At 37.2% G+C, this 22,812-nt stretch overlaps 1 protein-coding gene across 1 annotated transcript; it reads right to left on the minus strand.

Moving 5' to 3' along the window:
* Nucleotides 1-750: 750 nt before the first annotated feature.
* On the minus strand, nt 751-22,719 carry LOC120462059 (DNA-directed RNA polymerase III subunit RPC2). Its single transcript, XM_039650491.2, has 28 exons — nt 22,518-22,719; nt 22,394-22,426; nt 21,858-21,914; nt 21,589-21,653; nt 20,703-20,778; nt 20,466-20,566; nt 20,291-20,382; nt 20,063-20,180; nt 19,793-19,901; nt 18,108-18,230; nt 16,164-16,280; nt 15,846-15,980; nt 13,617-13,778; nt 12,333-12,533; nt 11,963-12,125; nt 11,288-11,441; nt 11,116-11,190; nt 10,900-10,998; nt 10,483-10,610; nt 8,148-8,357; nt 7,871-8,029; nt 7,614-7,731; nt 7,355-7,497; nt 4,486-4,589; nt 2,776-2,942; nt 1,584-1,697; nt 1,328-1,501; nt 751-1,208 (listed from the first exon to the last, which is right to left on the minus strand). The coding sequence occupies exons 1-28, from the start codon at nt 22,581-22,583 to the stop codon at nt 1,079-1,081; spliced, it is 3,393 nt and encodes a 1,130-aa protein (XP_039506425.1). The 5' UTR covers nt 22,584-22,719; the 3' UTR covers nt 751-1,078.
* Nucleotides 22,720-22,812: the final 93 nt, after the last annotated feature.

A 22,812-nucleotide genomic window follows, 5' to 3' on the forward strand; every position in this document is an offset into this window, starting at 1 on the left:
TACGCAGAATTCTTTAAAATTCTTTTCTAACCGAACCTCAAACTTTGGAACAGTAATGTGCCTTTCATCTTGACAATAAGTACGGAATCAACAACAAAACATAAAATAGAACTAATACTACGATCCATCAAAGAAACGGGGGAAAAAGGCCAATATCCCAGCAGTCATTTGAAAGTGTATGGATTAACCAGCACCTCTAACAAGCTGGGAAGTGTATGGCAAGAGAGAGAGCAAAACATCAATGAAAATTTCCTTAATTACAGTTTTAAAGATGGAGGCTGTGAAGGAAAGGAGGGAGGAGGAAGGGAATCTTTGCATCCTCTCCTCAGAAGACTTCCTTTTTCTGTTCGTCTACTCCCAGTCTCATTAGCCCCTCATTAGCTAGGACAGGTGCAGCCGGCAAAAAGAGACACCCTCAGACCCTTATAACCCCCCCAACCAGTGAGCGAGCCGCACTGTCAGAGCCCATTCTACTGATGTGAGATGCATTCTTCCAATCAAAGCCTTCCACGGCTGCTTGGTGGGTGGGAGCAATCTCTGAATAGTGGATGATCTAGTGTAAAAAAAAAAAAAAGTAGCAGCAAAGTGGGAAGGTGGTCAATGTTGCAACAAGCTCCTTTCTGCTGTCAGTGTTGTCACATTAACACTTCATCAAGATTGCTCAATACTTCCACCCCAAAACTTCCTGATGATTGCACTTAAGAAAAGAAACAACATTCATGACATGCAATATAAAAACAAATGTAGACATTTTTCATAATATACATTTACAATTTATTAGTTTATTGTAAAAAGACTAAACAAAACAAAAAAAAACTATCTTTTTCTGAAGGTAAACTGAAACAAAATAATAAATCTACATATTTAGGTGAGCAAACATCCATAAACTAAAGGAAATGCCAATCGATTCCCAGTAAAAGTTAAAGTTGGGAAGAAAAAAAAAAATCTCACAACATTCAAGCAGGCACTTCTTTTTATACATACATAAATATCTTATAAGATATAAGATGTTTAACAAAAATGAAATGATCTTTCAAAGCCTTAAACAATGACACCTCTTTGCTGTAATCACTCCCCTTCACTCATTGTAGCGAGCCAGTTTGAGGCGAGGGATGATGTTCATGGACTGCAGTTCTTGGAAGAGCAGTTTGCAGGCGTATGGAATTCGTAGAGACGACACATGACACGAAGACTTGCAGTAATGACACCTGCCATAAATAGAAAATTCTCACTAATTAATCCCTTTGATGCATTTGACTATTATATGATTATTGTTGGAAATTGAATAATATTTCAACAAGTAGTTATTGCCCTATTTTTTACTGACCATCCTGAATATCCCAGCAAGCCACACTGCCCGCACACATCCACCTCAAAAGCATCACTGGAGATCATCAGTCGCTCAAGCAGCAGCATGCTGGCTCCGTAGCCAATGAGACAGTCTCTTTCCATCTCGCCCAGACGGAGACCACCATCCCTGGAACGTCCCTCAGTGGGCTGCCTGCGTTGCATTACATAGAATCCTGAATAACACAATTATCTTATTGAGCAGACATTTCAATTCAAATTTTTGACTTTCTTACCTAGTAAGCACTGCTCTCGGACCACGTGCTCTGGCATGCATTTTATCCAGCACCATGTGCTTCAGTTTCTGATAGTAGACTGGACCGAAGTAGATGTAGGCTTCCAAAGGTTCCCTAAGAGCAAATAATAATAATTGATTCATTAATTACAGTAAAGTCCCTTTGGGAAAACACCCTCTGGTGGCTCTTTTGATTTTTGCAATATACAAATATAACTAACATGATGCATTTACACATGGCAGACACTTTACGCAACAGTACCTGTTAATTTCACAATTATCGAAATCAATATTAAATTAAGCTTTAAAGGAGTAGTTCACTTTTGAAAAAACGTTTGCTGATAATTTACTCACCCCCATGTCATCCAAGATGTCCATGTCTTTCTTTCTTCAGTCAAAAAGAAATTAAGGTTTTTGATGAAAACATTCCATGATTTTTCTCCATATAATGGACTTCAGTGGGAACCAGACGGTTCAAGCTCCAAAAGAAACTTTAAGTACAAACTGCAAACTTGTTCAAAGGGCTTTAAACGATTCCAGACGATGAATATGGGTCTTATCAAGCGAAACAGATCGCTCGTTTTATAAATAAATAACAAAGTTTAAGTTTTATAAGCTCAAACGCTCTGTTCTGCAACGCACTCCTGTTCGGACTCGTTCATTAAAATGAACAAATCTTTTTCCGAGTCATTTGGTTCATTTGGCGAAAGAAACGAACGAATTTATTCGGAAAAAGATTTGTTCATTTTGTTGAACGAGTTCGAACAGGAGAGTCACGAACGTGCACCACAGAACAGAGCAAGGCGAGTGTTTGATCTTAAAACTTTAACTTTGCTATTTTTAAAAAAAATGAGTGATCGTTTCGCTTGATAAGACCCTTATTTATCGTCTGGAATCGTTTAAAGCCCTTTGAACAAGTTTGCAGTTTGTACTGAAACTGTCTTTTGGACCTTGAACCGTCTGGTTCCCATTGAAGTCCATTATATGGAGAAAAATCCTGGAACGTTTTCATTAAAAACCTTAATTTCTTTTCGACTGAAGAAAGAAAGACATGGACATCTTGGATGACATGGGGGTGAGTAAATTATCAGCAAAAGTTTTTTGAAAATTGAACTAATCCTTTAATAACTAAAATGTGAAGCAAACTTGTATTAGTGAAATATAAATGATTATGTAAATGAACCAGGTTTTACCCTGTGATGCCTGAGGTGACATAATCCTTGCCCTGGTAATTGTATCCATAGCGGATCAGATCCTCACAAACGTCCTTCACTTTACTGCCCCCGAAAGCAGTGCCATAGTGAAAACGTCCATCCAGAACCCCTGCTTTACCAGCCAACAGCTCAATCAGCTTCCCAACCTGACACAGAACAAACCAGGCCACTGATAATCATGGGATGCTAAACACATTTCTTTAATGCAGGAGTGTAGATTCTCTGTAGGGCAGTTTTACTGACACTGCAGCTGGTGAATGCGAGTGTGACATCATGTTGAGGTCACGCACCGCTGCACGACAGTAGCCTTTACTGAGGTCACGCACAGAAAGAGCCGGAAGATCTTTGACCCCTCTCTGTCACTGAGAGGAATCTTTTACTTGGCACAAACTATTTCCTATATGACGCCTGCTGTGTGCTCCCAAACACAGAGTTCAAAATTAGGAACTGTGGGGGAATTAATGTTCCTGAAAACTGCATTGTATTTGCCTTGGCCACAAGACAAAAAACTTTGACAATCTTAGGAAAAGAGGAACATGCATTCCAGAAATCCACTGAAGTTTACAGTCAGTAATATTTCATTAATTAAAATAAGTTAATTTGTTCTTTCAGCAAAGGAGCACCAAAAGTGGCAGGAAAGATAATGTTAAAAAATGAAATAAATGCTGTTCTTTTGAACTTTCTATTCATCATAAAAAAAAACTTTTTTTTGATAAAAAAATATTAAGCAGCACATTGATTTATAACATTGATAATAAGAAAAGCAGCAAATCAGAATATTAGAATGATTTCTGAAGGATCATGTGACACTGTAGACCGAGTAAAGCTAAATTACATTTTAAAATTTATATTGTAATAATATTTCACAATATTGATGTTTTGCCCCTGAACTTTGAGAAGTCAAAATTCAGTTTTGTTGAGCATAAGGGACTCAAAAACATTTTTAGAAAATATTATCAACTCATCAAAAAATATTATAACTGTATAAAAATATATAAATATTTTTTATTAATTTTTATTTTTAAAAAGTACTGAATTTAAAAATCTCAGCTATTAAAAGGAATATGCATTTATTGCAAAATTGCCAGGTGATGTGCTTTATCCTGCTTATTACCACATAAATGGACTTATAATACTGATTTTAAATAGTCGCCTGGGACATCACTCATTTATAGTTTAGTAGTCATTATTCCAGAGAGCTGTGTAATAAAGCATCCTAATAAAATGTAAAATAATAATAAAACTATATTTTGAAATCTGAAGATCAATAAAAATAGTGCATAACCGCTTTTTAAAATGTTCTATAAAATATCTTTTCAAAGAATTTCGAATAAATATTTTGGTAACACTTATGATTGTCCATTTTACACATTTTACTAACTATTAGTGACTTTGCAACTATACGTCAACTAACTCTCAAAGTATTAGTGGACTGTCTGCTTATCTGCTAACACTTTATTTTGATGGTCCCACAACAGACATTCTAACTTCGCAACTTACTCTAGTAACTTGAACCCTAACACCTAACCCAAACCCAACAGTTTACTAATACTCTACTAATAGTCTAATGAGAATTAGTTGACATGTAGTTACAAAGATACTTATAGTTAGTATCATCAAAAAGTGTTACCAAAAGTAAACTCATTAAAAGACAAAAGTCATATAATCTGATGATGGGAAAGGACGTACAGTCATTCTGGAGGGATAACCATGAGGGTTCATGATGATGTCAGGACAGATTCCGGAGTCACAGAAGGGCATGTCCTCCTGAGGAACGATCAGTCCACACACACCTGTTACAGAGAGAGAGACCCATGTTATTTACAGACACATAAAATGCATTTAATTACTAAAGTTAGAATCAAACACATCCCTATATTCAAACTGGCTGCAAGAAATGTTAACTCCACCCTGTTAGAGCAGACCTTTCCCATAAAGCTTAAACGAGTTGAGTGATTTCAATCACATACAAATGCTAGATGAAAAAGTGTGAGGTTTGCGTAACTCATCTAAGTCTAACGGCCTATAAAGCAGACGTATTCATGTCTGCTGAAGTGGAACCATTGGAAATTCAGACTGCAGGACGGAGTGAAAGTGGACCAAAGCAGTCAGTGAGAGTGTAAATGTTTGCAGAAGAGCTCCTCACTCTTCCCGCAGCCAGAACAAACACATTATTGGGCCATTTGCAAGTGATAAAAGAGACAGAACAGAACAGGGGCAGGAAGTGAGGAGAGGTGCTTAGCTGGACAGTGAGAAGGGGATTATACACCCATAGTTTCCCCTTTACCATTGAGCGCACAAAGAAAGGTCCAGCTGAGGAGAACGATACATCCATATGCATTAGTTATATATATATATATATATATATGTATATAAACATATTCATATATTAGTTTTTCATACTGGAAATAGTTTAAACACAGTAATATAACCTTGCGCAGATTACTCAATATTTTGATACAGTATTTTGATACTGCCTAAAGGCACTGTAACAATGAATCAACAAAAAATAAATAATAATGAAAATAAACAATGAATTTAATAATAGATAGTCATGGAACATCAGTATATATGGCAGTGGTGTAACTTTATGGTTGCCTCTTTTCAATAAAAAAAAGAAAACGAGTCTTTTCTCCAATTATTTAACAGAACAAAATCAACAAGTTGTAACAGTTTCACTACTGTTCAAAAGTTTGGAGTTGTATTTAGTTAGAAAATCTATTTATGTCTAGAAAGGATTCATTTCTTTGGTCAAAACAATACAGTAAAACATGAAATAGTGAAATATTTACAACTTAAAATATCGGTTTTCTATTTGAATGCATTATAATATGTAATTTATTCCTGAAGGCAAAGTTGAATATTTAGCACCATTACTCCAGTCTTAAGTCACATGATCCTAAATATGCTGATTTGGTGCTCAACAAACATTTATTTAGCCAATGTTGATCAGAGTTGTGCTGAAACTGTGAAACTTTACTGGAAATGTGTTATACCTTTTTTAAGGTTTTGGAAAAAAAAGTCCTTTTTTAAGGATTCGTTGATGAATAGAAAGTTCAAACGAACAACATTTATTTGAATTATAAAGCTTTTGTAACATTATAAATGTCTTTACTGTCACTTTTGATCAATTTAATACACCCCAAACCTTTAAAAAGCACAATTTGCAGTTAGTAGTCAAATAACATTAAGTACAGGAAATAATTGTTCGCTGAAAAAATCGTAGAAATAAATCGTCGTTAGTAGCAGGCCTATTAGGTAGAAGGATTTCTTAGAGGAAGATGAGAGAAAGTGAGAAAGAGCGAAAGAGATAAGCTAGAGCGGTTCCCATAGCACACATCCTCTGTGTTGTTTGTTTTGTGTGAGAGTGAATGATAAAAGAGGCATGAAATCAGCAAAGAAAAGCAGGACAGCAGTAAGAGTCCATGGCCCTCCATCATTGGCTATACAACCCCTCTGTGGCGGCTCGCACAATGAACCCTGCCAAGACAGCTGTGTGAGTATCAGAGTGTGAGTGTCCGTTTATATGGGTGTGTGTGTGTGTGCGCGAGCGCTTCGGTGTGTGTTTGGGTCACCGGTAAATAATTAACCTATCGTTCTCCGGTGACCGGATCTTATGAGGGTGGAAGAGGCTGGTCAGGACGAAGGATGGGTTTAAAATGAGTAAGACAAAACTCCTGTGAAACTTGATAAAAGCCAATGGCTCCAAACCACAGTGGGACGTCTTTAAATGGGCTTTTTTTCAACCCAAAAGGTAGCCAAAATTTCTTTCTTGAAAATACAGCGCTCTCTCAATCTCTCAAATTTTATGCCGCAAAGCTTTAGTGCGCGCATAGGCGACACATTTATTAAAGCACCAACTAAAAGAATTATTGTGTGGTTGGCAGCGCAGTCACACACCTCTGGAAAACACAGCTCAACTTCTCCAAATGGGACCGTTCAATAAAAGCCCACCTCTAAACGCACAAAAGACATTCAAGAGAACGGCACTATCCTTCACAACAACAATTAGCTGCCCTGTGTTATCCTGGTCCACCGACACTTGCCTGCTCCTTTAAATACCAAAAGCTCCTTTAAAAAGAGCAGTAAATAGCATCTCGGGCGGTTTGCGGCTAACCCCTCCCTGACCCCTCCTCACTGTCACGTCCCGTGATGAGTGCCAGTGGACGACCTCCGCTAATGAAATGAGTGAATTATGCATGGCGCCAGTTAACGCTCTGATTAAAACATCATACTGACCAGCTCTCTCAGCGGAGGTGCTCAAAAACAATGGGGGCTGTAAATACTTTCCCAGGACTGCGCCGCTGCTGTTATAAATTTGCATAGTCTGGCATGGGACAACAAGCTAATTAATTGAAAAACAGGCAGCGGGAAAAAAAAAAAGTTGAAGAGGATGGGAGGGCCAGCTGGGACGATAATAAAACTGACATCAAAAAGCAAATTTAGTAACATCTCTTCCCACTTGTTATTAAGAAGGGTTCATTGGAATTTGGAACAATGCTGAAATTGTGTTTATCCGCTAGCAGAGGAGAATATGCCAGTCTGGATCCTGCAGTACCTTTCTGCCCATGTCGACTGCTGAACTTGTCTCCGATCTCTGGTCTACGTGTCTGCCTGAGCAGGATCTTGACCAAGAAGGCGTCCTCGGCGTTGGAGGAGATCATCACCTTCTCAATGTAGGAGTCTGTCGTTCCTTTGTACCTGTAGAATGAAGAAAGTAAGTATTTTGGTTGGTGTGGGAGAAAAAAACCCAACTTTTGAGGCTTTTAGCAATATTGCACAGTGGGATCCTAATTTTGTTTTAATTAGTTTCTTACGAGACTGGCACGTCTCTGTATTGTGGTTGGCCTGGCTGGGCGCTGCCCTCCAGTGGAGTTTGGGTGACAGTGGGCATGGACTTATTCACTAGCACCTGCTTGTTCTCGACCTTCTCACCTGGAAGAGATGCGACATACAAAGCTTCAATACATATCTTTAGATTAATATATTAAAGATTAATTGGCTGAAATATAGTTTAAATAACTATAACTTTAACTATAGAGTTTTTTTTTTTTTAACTTTCTAAGAGTCTCACCGGGCAAGCATATGCCGTCGGCATCCAGGATGCTGTGTCTCCAAATGGGCTTGCGTGTTTCGGCATCCAGCATCGGACCCATCACCTTGTCAAAGGTCTGGTTAGTGTACCGCCTCAAGGTGCACTTAGCATTCTTGTACACCAAACATCTACCAAAGCCTAATACAAGACAGAAGAATGAACAGACAATAAAAAATGAACAAAGCAAATGCCTTTTTTCCTGTTTTTTTTTTTTTTTTTTTTTTAAAGAAAGCAACATTAAATGTTTAGTTCTGACCTCTGTCAAGAGATGCTTTATTAAGCACCAGGGCATCTTCTATATCATACCCACTGTAGCTCATTACAGCCACAGTGGCGTTCTGGCCCGCGGGAAGCTTCTCAAAGTCAATCAGCTCGATGGTCTTCGTCTTCACCATGGGCTTCTGTGGGTATGCCAGCAGGTACATCAGAGTGTCTATACGGTTTCTTTGGTTATAACCAATAGTTCCTGATCAGAAACAAAAGAAATTAGGTTGAGCAAAAACTCAAAAGCAAGATGTAAATGAGGAAAATTATAAGTTAATGCTGCCTCAGTGTATAAATGAGATAATCCAGTAATATATTTTACATAACATAATTGATAAAATTTATTTTGGGTTTTCTGACACTTTTTATTGACTAATAAATGGCATATATGATACACTATATTGTGAATTATTCTGTTTTTAACATTGCTCTATTCGACATACAATTACAGTAGCAAGATTTTAGAACAAGAAAAACACATTAAAGGAGTAGTTCACTTTTAAAAAAACTTTTGCTGATAATTTACTCACCCCCATGTCATCCAAGATGTCCATGTCTTTCTTTTATACGTTTTATAAGCTCAAATGCTCGCCTTGCTCAGTTCTGTGATGCGCGTTCGTGACTCTCCTGTTCGAACTCGCTTATCAAAATGAATGAATCTTTTTCCGAGTCAATTCGTTCTCGAAAAAAGATTCGTTCATTTTGATAAATGAGTTCGAACAGGAGAGTCACGAACGCGCATCACAGAACAGAGCAAGGCGAGCATTTAAGCATATAAAAGTTAAAAAAAAAAATTTAAATGAGCGATCATTTCGCTTGATAAGACCCTTATTCATCTTCTGGAATCATTTAAAGCCCTTTGAACAGTTTGCACTGAAACTGTCTTTTGGACCTTGAACCGTTTAGTTACCAGTAAAGTGCATTAAATGGAGAAAAATCCTGGAATGTTTTCACAGAAAAATTTTACATTTTTTTTCGACTGAAGAAAGAATGACATGGATATCTTGGATGACATGGTTGTGAGTAAATTATAAGCAAAAGTTTTTTTACTCCTTTAATAAATGGCAAAACATTAAAAATAGGAAAAACATCAGATATGGGTTGCAACTAACCTCTTAAGTTAATAAAGGAAGGTGGTGACACTTAAGGCTAAATTTGAATAAATAGATTGATCCACTCAAAACTGAAAATTCTGTTATCATTTACTCGCCCTCGTGTTTGTCTTACTTTCTTTCTTGGGTAGAACATATTTTGAAGAATGTTGGAAATCAAACAAAAAAAGACGCTACTGACCATGAACTAACAAAACACATTTTTTTATTTTTATGTCTAGGTTAATGTTAATTAATAATATGCTATTGTTAATAGCTAATTTATGATATATAATTGTGCATTAACTAATGTCAATTTGAACTATACAAATACATTTTTAACATCACAACCTATCATGAAAATATTTTTAGTTTTTATTACTCCCAGGTACTGCATTAACAAATGTTAATGTATAGAACCTTACTGTAAAATATTACCAGAAAAGCTGTTACATTAACTACTAAGGGTTTTCTTAACTTAAAGGGTTTGTTGTTCCATTAAAATATCAAATTCAAACAATATGAAACAACTAATGCACATCTAATCACATTTAACTGACTGTCTAAGGAGTGTTGATGTAAAGGCTGGTGTCTGCAGTGTTAAAATCTCTGGGGTGGAGGGGGGGGGGGGGGGGGTTTAGTTTATAGTATAATAGCCGCCGTCCCTTGAGGCCTTGACATTTGTCAGATGCTATTACTCCACAATCAGGGTACAAGCACACAGTGTGTGATAATAGGGCTGGGGCCACACAACTGGATTTGCACATGTATGGGGCTGTCCGTCCAGAAAAAAAGAAGACAAGGCTGAGGATATTGGGCCAAATATAGTAGCAGTCTCAGTGGTTTTGTAATGGGGGTGGTGGCCAGGAGAGGTTTAAGTAGTTTTGGTAACCAGGGCAGCGGAGTGTGTGTGTGCTCTCTCCCTATTGCGCAGCTGAGCACACTAACCCTGCTCCGCACACTGAGCTCAGGACACAATGAATGCCTAATGACACTCAGAGACACTGGCAGGGAAAGGCCTCTACACACACACACACACACAAAGTATGACTACGCAAGCAGGCGATGTTTGATGTCCACATACATACAGAATGTGGTGTGTGCGTCAAAGGTTTTGAATGTCAGTGTGAAAGTGAGTGTTGTCCGTGACTGAATAGGAGTGTGTGTGGATGTCTGCTTTTGTAATTGCAACTAGTCTTCCAGGATGCATGGACACAGAGACTGTAGTAGTCTTACCCATAGCCTGCTTGCCCATGGCACACTGGTAGGTGTTTCTGGGGGACTGGTTATGATGAGGATAAGGAATCAAACCAGCGCAGACCCCCAGCAACGTGAATGGCTCGATCTCCAAATGGGTCGTTTCCCTGAATAAAACATATAGCATGGAATATTCAGAAGATTGAACCTGAAATTACTTATTTTTAGGGATGAACGATATATTGGCCACCAAATCAGTATCATCCGATATATGTTATCATTATCGGCAGAAAATTGGCAGATAAAGCCGATAAATTATTGATTATTTCCTTCAGGTTTTGAATTGCTGGAAATATGATTGCAATTCAAAAAAAGAAGGAAAATACAGTTAAATATTAATTTATGTTACGGCTTACAATATAAATGTATTGAATTATTGGGCTTACGAGTACTCACTTGGCGATCATGTGCTCATATAATGCAATGTTACAGTCATTCTCCTCATTTACATCCAGATACTCCACCAGACTCTCATGAAGAAAGTCCTCAAATGTTCTACAGGGGAAAACGGGTGGAAAGAACACAATGAAAAGGCATGCATAAAGACAGTCTAAAATCTGCGTACTGGATTCCCCATTCAGATATTCAAATATTGACCAGCTTCAAACGCACCTGTAGCCTTGAGACAATTCCTCAATATGTTTGTTCTTCACAGCTGGCTGTCCATTCTTCACAATGATGTAGGGTCTGCCAGAGCACAGAGAATGCAACACAACATGTCTTTGAGCAACGGTACTGGTTTTAAGAAAAAAAAATTCTTTGCACAATTTCTTTTTTCTGGTACCTGCACAAACGGCCCCCATCAGAAGAAATATACACACAGCGGTCAGTCAAGTTAGTTGAGATAGACACAAACTCGTTTATAAAACCAGCTCTTCGCATTAGCCTGAAGGTGTAGACCAACTTCTGATGGTCTCTGATCACTCCAAGAATGTTACCTAGAAAAAGGACCCAACATTTTATTTTTTAGAATATAAAACTATTCAGTTTCAGCCTGATAAGAAACCTGGGTGCATTCACACATTAAAAAATAAACATAAAATATGGTTTACTAATTAAGATTTGCATGTGTGACAGTATTAACGCACGTTCAAAGGAAAAGTTTTGGCTTGTTCGAGCAATATGAGAGACCCACTGTGGTGCCACCCAGATGCATATACACAGCCTCAATGTTGTGAGCAACTATGTTTGTGTTTGCTAATTAATTAGCGACAGCGGAGGCCTTTATAATTTGTAACTTATCAGCGCTGTGAAAAACATATACATTAATTAATTAATAGGGTGAGCTTTCTGTGACATGACATTAAAAGGTAATCAATGGCACACTCTTTTGTAGCCGTGGAATGGCAGAGGTTCATTTGAATATTATTCAAATGCCAGTAGTCTGTCTGTGTGCTTGAAAAAAAAGGGGGAGAAGAACGTGCTGTTTTGCTTTTGTTCTGCCTGTGTGAGCAGATACCATTGAGGAAGACGAGGAAGACCGTGGGGTAGGACAACTCCTCTCCGCAAAGAAGGTTGATGTCCTCCACTCCCAGGTTAAATGCCAGCTTGACGATGGGGCCGTCCTCCATGTCAGTGGTGATGTGGGTCATCAGAGCCAGATTCTTCACCAGACCGCAAGCCTAGACAACAATTATACAGCCGTGAGAATAGAAATGACTTTTATAAAGACAATACATTAGTGGTCAACCAACACAATCGATCTGATTGCATAAATTAATTGAAAAGAATTGAAGCAAAAATGAATGCGGTTTCATGAAATGAAATGAAATTCCTCAAATTTGCAATGCTGACAAGATGGTGGGGTTTTGTAAATGAGAAACACTGACCTCTCCTTCAGGTGTGTCTGAAGGGCACAACATGCCCCACTGGGAGGGCTGAAGGGAGCGGGGACCGCTAACCTTCCTGGTTTTCTCAAACTGAGAGGAGATCCTTGTCATCATGCCCAAGGCTGAGATGTAGGAGAGGCGGGAGAGAACCTGAGTCACACCCTGCCTGTCCATCTTAAACCTCTTTAGAGACCAGTTCCCCTGGAAGACACATTACACACGATTAAATAAAAAAATTAAAGCTATACAGACATATTTTTAAAATAGCAAAATCCAATAAAAATGACAAAAGCGCATATAATGACAACCTGAAATTAAAATACTTCAAAATATATCATAAAACACACTATAACAGTATATAAATAACACTTAAAGGAGTAGTTCACTTTAAGAAAAACTTTTGCTGATAATTTACTCACCCCCATGTCATCCAAAATGTCCATGTCTTTGTTTCTTCAGTTGAAAAGAAATTTTTGGATGAAAACATTCCAGGATTTTCTCCATGTAATGGACTTCATTGGGAACCAAATGGTTCAAGGTCCAAATGAGAGTTTCAGTGCAGCTTCAAAGAGCTTTAAACGACACCAGACAATGAATAAGGGTCTTATCTAGTGAAACGATCGCTCATTTAAAAAATAAATAAAAAAGTTTAAGTTTTATAAGCTCAAATGCTCGCCTTGCTCTGTTCTGTGATGAGCATTCATGTCTCTCCTTTTCGAACTCGTTCATCAAAATGAACAAATCTTTTTTCGAGTCATGACTCGAAGGGTCCTAGATAAGACCCTTATTCATCGTCTGGAATCGTTTAAAGCTGCACTGAAACTCTCATTTGGACCTTGAACCGTTTGGTTCCCAATGAAGTCCATTATATGGAGAAAATCCTGGAATGTTTTCATCAAAAACCTTCATTTCTTTTCGACTGAAGAAAGAAAGATGTGGACATCTTGGATGACATGGGTGTGAGTAAATTATAAGCAAAAGTTTTTTTTTAAAGTGAACTTCTCCTTTAAGTATCATTGTGCTGACTTTGAATTAAATACACAACCAGTCAAAAGTTTATACATACCTGACTGAATTTGCATTTCATCATCTTAAAAATCTTCTAAAGACTCTTGATTAAATGTTTGAAAAAGATTTAAATGTTTTACAGACAATTTTTTTAAAATCCAAACAGTGGTATGGATAGTGAAACAAACATAAAAACTCTTGCAACACTGTTTAAGGTCCTGATGTGTCTTGCCCTGTGCATTGGTGACTGATGGGCTGCTGATTGTCTGGACTCACAGTGGAGATAGCGTTAACCATGCCGTTGGTGATCTGGTCCTGTCTCATGTGCTTCACCACGTCAAACTGAGCTGCTCTCTGCTTGGGGATGATCTGGTCGGCGATCTTCTTCAGCTCTGAGTTAAACTTCTTGAACAGATCTTCAAACAGCAGGGACAGGAGCTTAAGGAATGCAGAAACAAAGCGTTACAAATTGATTCCCTGAAAGGAGGAAAAAACTACACCAGTGTGTTATCTTGCAACACAACACTACATTATATCTGTACTCCAGTCAATAACAGCCTTTGAAATGAACTTTATTTGGCTCTAAACCCCCCTCTCTCCATCATCTTATCCAAGATTTAATAAACAGGTGTTTTTACGCTCTGATAAATTTGACCCGGCCTTTCAGGCTTTTTTTTGTGCATCATATTTGCATACGTGAAAATAAACATCCTCATCGAAAATTAATAAAGAAATTAAGCTTCCATGGCCCAGCCAGGCCAATTAGTTGAATGTCAGGGAATCGTAAATGAGGAGAAAAGAGATTGGAGGTGTTGTAAAGCGGGCATGTGCGCGTAAAGCCTTGCTGAAAGGGTTCCTGTCACTCACTAACTCCGAATTGCTCACACACTAATGTAAGCAAGCACGTACACACATAAACACACCCCACCTCGGAGCTGGTGGGGGGAAATTAAAGGACTTAAGACAGCGGTAATTACATTATCACAGTCGGGCTGGTGGATTAGCTCAATCGCTCCAGTCAAGGCGGCTATTCTTTTGTCATAGCCGGGCTAAATTATAATAAAGAGGAGAAATCCCTGAGTTTGGCTGGGCTGCAGTCGGGCGTTGCTGCCACATATCTCACCCACAACAAAAGCGGGGCGGCTGGGAATGGAGAGGAAGGCAGAAGAATGGGGGCGCAGACGAAACAAAGCATTGGGAAAATAATGATGGTATTATAATGACAAGCTGAGAAGAAACAAAAGGGAAGGTGAGGGATTGGGCGCTAGCCAAGCCTGTATCTGCTGGTTTTGGCTTCTGATCAGTTTCATGAGAGGCCAACAGTGCGTCTAATGAGAGTAACGACTGAGAAAGAGAGATCAGTTATGTTTGACAAGAGTCCAGAAAATGTTTGCTCGCAGAAGCGAGACGGCGCCCGTGTGCAGGTTGTAATATGAAATCATCCGTACAGGAGCGCCAATCTCAAAAGAGATATTGAACAAACGTTATGCTCTCTAATCTTTAGTTCAGCTCCCCAATAGTGTCTGCGCCACGCAGGATAAAAACAGATAAATAAACAAGCATTATCATAATTAACGGCCTGAGCTTGAAGGGGCTGTCAGTCATTCTTAATAGAATTATAGGGGGTGTGAATGGAAAAGGCAGACAGAGATGGAATAAAGGAGAGCGATGGATGGATGGATAAAGAGTGGCGCAACACGTCATTGTACTTTCTTCATTTTAAAGTGAATATTTCATGAGCCTTGCTTTCATCTGAGTAAATACCAAGCGGTTGGAAACATCAGTCATGACAGGGGCAGCTAAAGTTTGAGCAGGACCGTGAACCATTTTTTAAAAAGGAATCAGAACATGACACAGGCCAGAATCGAACCTATTTCTCCCATATGAAAAGCAGAACTCAATCAATGGACCAAATAAATGCCATTGCTGAACCCTTTGCCTTTGAACACAAAAACATTTCGATGATTTTAAACATTTGAGAGAATTTAATCAGCATTTTGAAAGACGTCTCTTATGCTCAAGGCTGATTTTTTTTTTACTAGTGACTACAGTAATATTGTGAAATATTATTACAAATAAGAATACTGTTATCTATTTTAATATAAATTAAAATATAACTTATTCCTGCGATGCCAAAGCTGAATTCTCAGCATCATTACTTCAGTTTTCAATGTCAAATGATCCTTCAGAAATCATTTTAATATGCTGATTTGGTGTTAAACAAACTTTTTTTTAATATTATCTATTGAAAACAGTTTTGCTGCTTCGGTAGTTTTTGATTTATAGTTCAAAAGAACAGCATTTATTATAAATACGTAATTTTTTTTCACAACAACAAAAGGAATAACGTCTTTACTATCACTATCAATGTAATGTATCTTTTCTGAAGAAAAGTATACATTTCTTTTAACAAAAACAAACAAAGGGTGCTATTCAAGTGAGGACCTTTTGCTGAATGATTATGTCCAGAAGTTATAGAAGACCTGTTAATAAAGAAGCAGATACCTGGCCAGCCAACTCCAGACGTTTGTTTCCATAGTAATCTCGATCGTCCACCTTGTTGTCCCCTTGAGCGAGAATAACTCTACGTACCATCACAGCGAGGTAGATACACTTAGCTCGAAAGTTAAACTCCTTAACCTGCGAGACACAAACACAACATGACAGATCCAAAAAAACAGCAAACAAACTATTTATACTCTGATTTCAACTGCATATCAACAGTTAAAAGAAGAATGAAGGCATGGGGAAGATTATCAGAAGCCTATTTGGATGTGGGGAGACCAAGAACTTTATGTTCAAGTTCATTTTAATATGACGTACAGGTACGTGGGTAAGGATGGTAGAAGCTAACAGCTCTCTGGCCTCCTCCATCTTGGTTTTCTTGGGGCCGCCCCACATGCGCTGACGCCTCACTTTATTACCAATGTATCTTAGTGCCTGAAAGGACACACACACAAAAAAAAAAAGTAATTAAGATGCCACTTTTACAATTTAGTTTAAAAAATATTTTCAATAAGATTACCATTCTCTTGTATTAGACTTGATGGCATTGCAGATTTACATTTCAAAGTATGTTATGATGAATTAATTTATAAACAATGAAAAGCATAACGTTTCAGAGCCTCAATTAATAAGATTAAATGCATCAAATCAGACCGTTTAATCTGGAGTGACCGAGCCGGTGCAGGGTTCACTGGCTCTCTAAAGAGGTATCAGAGAACTGGAACCCTCCATTCTCTGCAGATACTTGCGTGCACACACACACACACACACACACACACACACCTGAGCCAGCAACTTGTTCTGCTCCAGAGGTCAAAGGTCACACAGATTAGGCTTCTCCATTAGACCACCCACTTTGAGGCATGGAATGATGTGCAATTGAAGTACAGCCAAAATGACTTAAAGGAGTAGTTCACTTTTAAAAAAACTTTTGCTGATCGTTTACTCGCCCCCATGTCATCCAAGATATCCATGTCTTTTTTTCTTTAGTCGAAAAGAAATTAAGGTTTTTGATGAAAACATTCCAGGATTTTCTCCATATAATGCACTTTACTGGTAACCAAATGGTTCAAGGCCCAAAAGACAGTTTCAGTGTAAACTGCAAACTGTTCAAAGGGCTTTAAACGATTCCAGATGATGAATAAGGGTCTTATCAAGCGAAACGGTCATTAAAAAAAAATAATAATAATAAGTTTTATAAGCTCAAATGGTCGCTTGCTCTGTTCTGTGACTCTCCAGTTTGAACTCGTTCATCAAAATGAACAAATCTTTTTGCGAGTCAATTCGTTCATTTCATTCGTTGAATGAACCAAATGAAACGAAAAAAGAATTATTCATTTTGATAAACGAGTTCAAACAGAAGAGTCATGAACGCGCATCACAGAACAGAGCAAGGCGACCATTTGAGCTTATAAAACTTAAACTTTGTTATTTATTTTTTAAATGAGTGATCGTTTTGCTTGACAAGACCCTTATTCGTCGTCTGGAACCGTTTAAAGCCCTTTGAACAGTTTGAACTGAAACTGTCTTTTGGACCTTGAACCATTTGGTTACCAGTAAAGTGCATTATATGGCGAAAAATCCTGGAATGTTTTCATCAAAAACCTTCATTTCTTTTCGACCGAAGAAAGAATGACATGGATATTTTGGATGACATGGGAGTGAGTAAATTATCAGCAAAAGTTTTTTTAAAAGTGAACTACTCCTCACAAATCTCTCTCTCTATATACATATATATAATATATATATATATATATATACACACACACGTAGGCACTCTAGTCCGATATCACTTCAAGATGATCCAATTCGTGTTAAAATGTAATAAGACTGCCCCTAGTGGTCATAAAACTAGCAAAAACTCAGACCTACTGACACATCTAATCTAATTGCGGTCTGCACACATGTAGGCTTATTAGTGGACCTCTGATGAGGCCCACACATTGTCACAACCACATAAACAGGGATTCACATCCGCTCAGACACAGGTTGCTAGGAAGCAGATATGGTCCTTACTGACCCATTGTTGGGTCATGTGATGAATAATACATCTCAGATTCAGCAAACTCTGCCTCTGCATTTGATAATACACCTCCACAAAATATCTCACTAAAGATATTTTGGACACTTGTTTGTTAAAAGCTTTCACTTTATAAACAATATTCAGTGATCTAATGAAATTCCTTTAGTAGTAATTATAATAGCATGTATGTTAGCACTGCTGTTTATGCATTACGCATAATGAGATCTTGTTGGAGGTACCTGAGTTTGGGTGAATATTTGGGCCTTTTGGCACTCCTCCAAACTGGGAGCAAATGCAGCCATGACATGTTCCTCTGTGCCAATCATCTGAACTATCTCCTGGTCACTCTCCACTCCCATGGCCTTGTGGACGACAAAAGGATTCATAGAGAATAAGGTACTTATTCAAGGTCATAGAAGAAACACACAATATACACTTGTATATTTAAAGCAAAGAGACAAACTTTGTGTTAAAACATTTGAGAATGACGGACTCTTCTATGCTGTAAAGGTGAATATGGTGCCATAGGCCTCGATGACATTTATTTATGCAAATAGGGGACTGTGGGAACAGGACTGGATGGATCACAGTACTTAAAGGTCTTCACCGTTTGGCACGGCTGCTGTGTTGCAAGGAAATCCTGGTGGAATGTGCTGTGGACAGACAAGTGCAAAGCAAACAAGCTCTACAGCCCATTTACTCCGCGCCCTGTCCCTAACCAATCAGACCCATATGTTTAGAGAGAGCCTGGGGTGAGGGAATTAGGTGGAACAGCCGTCATGGTACGAGACGGTTCTCTGATTTGAGCTGTAATTAAATATCAATTTCAATTGTCAGGAGTGTCAGTGAACAAGAAATGACATTGAAATCCATATAGCGGAAGACTAAACAGTTCAAATATCAAATGTTTCAGGAAAGACTTGGTTTAGTCATTTTTTGATGTCCGATTTGTATCATTTAAATACTTATTAATGGTAATGGCAAGTAACAAAGTATATCTACAGTGAGCTCTCTCCAACATCTTAAAAAGACATTATAAAATGGATTTCTGCAGTCCTGGAGGCTGACTGGTCAACATATAATAATAATGTATTGAATTTATGTTTCGCCTTTCCTGAGCTAAAGGACGCTTCACAAAGAGCTTCATCTTTGCTAAAGGCAAGCAACAAGATGCAAGACACCATTCGATTTTAAGTAAACAGTCACAGATTAAGCTATCTGAAGCAAATTTATGAAGTGACATCCTTTCACAAGAGGATTTATTACCTTTCAAAAGTTTGGTTTAATTTGCTTAAATTTAATTTGCTTAAAAAAATCAGTAAAAACAGTGATATTGTGAAATATTACAATTAAACATTTAATTTAATATATTTTAAGTGCAATTTATTCTTGTAATGGCAAAGCTGAATTTTCAGCATTTTTACCCCAGTCTTCAGTGTCAAATAATTCTGCAGAAACCATTCTAATCATTCTCTGTTCTAAATTGTCCTTGTTGTCAAAACAATTGAATTGTTCAGGAGCTGATTTGGTGCTCACAAAACAAAGAAAGTAAGTTGTGGCTGCTTAATATTTTTGAGATTTTGGAAAAAAAATATTTGAAAATTTCGATTTCATTCTATTTGAAATAGAAACATTTTGTAACATTTTAAATGTCTTTACTGTCACTTTTAATCAATTTAATGCGTCCTTACTGAATGAAAGGATTAATTCACAAAAAAAAAAACCATAAATATTTGAACCGCACTGATATATTTTATCCATATATTTTAACAAAACGTTTAAATGTGTATTCTTTGTCAAAGCACACCATCTGCTGGTTGGACACAGAATGCGGCCTCACGCCTAAATAATGGACTACAATGTGCAAGACAAAGATACAAACCATCATGCTCTAGTAAATCAACGTCTGGAACTAATTTTTCACCTTAAAGATGATAGCGATAGGTGCGTCTTCAGAGAGGGTGTTGTGCTTTAGGTAAAAGCGTCCCTGTTTCACGATCATGTTGGTTCTGCTCTTTTTCTCATGTGTAGAGCTACAAACCAGAAAAAAGAAAGACATATGAGCACACAACTGGATATTTAGAGATGAAATTAACATTAATTCTACTTAACATTTGAACGTGTAATACTTTGAGGTGTTCTTTAAATCAAGATTTTATTATTATAACGTATACAGAAGAGCAGATTCCAGTACCTGGTGACAGAGGCTCCCACAGCACCTTTGCGATCTTGCTCCACAATGATGCGGTTCTTGGACAACTGTTCCTGAATGAGAATGACCTTTTCTTGCCCTTTCACAATAAAATAACCACCTGCACACAGACAAACCCTGTATCATACTTATGAGCTTCAGATAGGATTATCTGCATTATACTATGGCACGCAAACAATTAAATATCATTGAGATTTAATAATAATCGACCTGGATCTAGGGGACATTCATTGAGCTTAGAGAACTCCAATTGGGTCTTTCCTGTCAAGACGCAGTTGGAGCTTCGCAGCATAATTGGCATCCTATTAAAAACAGGAGAAGCTCAATCAAAAAGGAATCGCATATTAAGAGGTCTATGCAAATCTTTCAGTAAGTGTATAATTACCTTCCGATTGGGAGAGCATTGCGAATGATTCTCTGGCTGCCTCGGGTGTACTCTATATCCACAGTGATGGGAGCTGAGTATGTCATGTCTCTCAGACGACACTAGTGGTCAAAAAGCAAAATCATCAGGAGCAAATATTGCTGACTCGAGCTAGTTCTCTTTTTTAACTTATTTCAACAAACTTTTAAGTTTGCTTTGAATAATAGTCATTAAGTCACATGTAAACAAAGACGTTACCTCATGTGGTGCCACTGGTCTGGTTACATTAAAACTTTCTTCTACGTCAGGCATGCCAACGTAGATATTGAGATATCTAGGGACAGATGAGATATAACAGGCAGTATTGTTATTGTTAATAAAACTGTTAAAAAATTTGGTAATTTTCGGTAATTCTATTCACATTTCGGTCATTTATTTCAAAAGCTGGTATTACAATAAAACATTAGGTGAAAACGTAAATGTACAACAAATTTGGCAAATAAAAAATAAGTTTAAGGTCTAAAATGATTAAAATTGAAATAATTTATTAGAGCTTTATTGGGCCTGTCACGTTCATGAATTTTTTTTGAAAGTTTTAATGTCATACAAATAATTATATAAATTAACAATTTAATTCTGTTTTGTTAATGTCACCTACAGTGTAAGCATAATATAATTAAATAAAATATAATAGGCAGTGTTATTAAACCCACAAACCTTCATTTCATACGAAGGAAGACATTTGGATATATTTGAGTTAAGTACTTTACAACAGTGTTAATATATATTCTTTGGCAAAATTGATTGAAATTTAAACAGCACAATTGTTGCATTTAATATTTAAAAATAATTGCGATTTCATCGAATAACAACAATTGGGCAATTAATCAATAATCGAGACAGGATTTATAAGAAAAAAGAGTTGTTTTTATAGTTTTTTTTTCTTTAGCTTATATTTGTATATTTTATGTAAAATATACAAATATAAGCTAAAGGAAAAAAAAACTATAAAAACAACTTTTTTAATAAAAGTTAATAAAAACTGTAGTTATAGTATACAAATATTAGTAAAATTGCATGTGTTATAAAAATGCGAAAATAACGTCAAATGTGCAAAAAAAGTCTAATTGAACAAAATCCTCACTTTAGATACCACATTGGGTCGGCATCACTCGTGATCTTCTCATTCGCCTTCATGATCTTTTTTATCTGGAGAGATAAGTAGACATTTGTTTAGGCTCCTTAAGCTTTTTGTCGATATCCAATTATTTTGCTGGTACAAAAAGTAACCATAAAACAACCTGATAAAATGGAAACCAGTGAAAAGGAAACGGATAATAAACTAATAATAAATGTATTGCATTTACAAAATATGTGCAGAACACTGGTACATCCTTAAATAAGTCAACAAACCTCCACATTGATGAAGTAATTGAAGGAATCAATGTGCTGCTTTACTAAGCCTTTAACCTAAAAAAATAAAGAGGAATATTACATAAAAATGATTTGGCTTAGAGGCTGTAAACATAATATCATTATTCAACATACATCTTGCTGGCTATTAAGACTGTATGATATGTATAAGAGTGTGAATTTAACATTTTCTTTTCAACATCATTATTGTATGATTTTATTTTTTAAATCAGCTATTTTACAATCATACAAGTTATTATTTATCACTTCTTTATCACTTAAATATGTGGTGTAACAATTTAAGTCCAAATATGTAATCTCAATTAAAGTGATGACATTCAAATTTCTTGAATAATGATGATCAAAGTAGATGTAGTACATTACGTGTAATATAGTTTTAAACTATTTATTATTTAAAATATCACAGCATGTCTCAGAGCTGTCATTACTTGACCTGCCATATGCTGTCAGATGATATATATTTCTTCTAATTTGTAATGATAGTTGTCATAGTTAAGCTGACAACATGATTTTACCTTCAAAAAGGCTGGAAGCAGCTTCCACTTTTCCTGCAGTGTAGAAAGGAACAAATGAATTACCTTGCAATGCCTCACATTCATATCTAACAAACATACCAACGTTTGCTCAAACAGCACTCACCTCCACAGTGTGTACGGGAGCAGCGAGCTGCTGGGGAGTCATCTCCCCAAACTCCTCCTGTAGCATTTCTGCTATTAGCTGAGATACCAATGAACTTGAGAAATATAATCTAAGTTAGGAAACCATCATACACGCCGCAGACACTCTGCAAAGTGCAAAAACACTCTGAACGGAAGTTTGCGCTACACGTGAAAGTGCGAGGTGTAACATGAAAACCAGACCGGGGAGCAACGCAATGCGCACACATATATTCCGACACAGTTTATTGTCCACAGTTTATTTTTTATTTTTATCA

Source organism: Pimephales promelas, chromosome 10 (genome assembly GCF_988280905.1).
Source record: "Pimephales promelas chromosome 10, fPimPro1.hap1.1, whole genome shotgun sequence".
Taxonomy (NCBI): Eukaryota; Metazoa; Chordata; class Actinopteri; order Cypriniformes; family Leuciscidae; genus Pimephales; species Pimephales promelas.

What these genes read in the sequence shown, in the direction of transcription:
- LOC120462059 (XM_039650491.2), bottom strand. Translation starts at nt 22,583, where the DNA reads ATGCTACAGGAGGAGTTTGGGGAGATGACTCCCCAGCAGCTCGCTGCT. An exon ending in TGCTTCCAGCCTTTTTGAAG is followed by an intron (nt 21,915 to 22,393) that starts GTAAAATCATGT and finishes TTATTTTTTTAG; the next exon opens with GTTAAAGGCTTAGTAAAGCA. An exon ending in CCATCCTTACCCACGTACCT is followed by an intron (nt 15,981 to 16,163) that starts GTACGTCATATT and finishes TGTGTCTCGCAG; the next exon opens with GTTAAGGAGTTTAACTTTCG.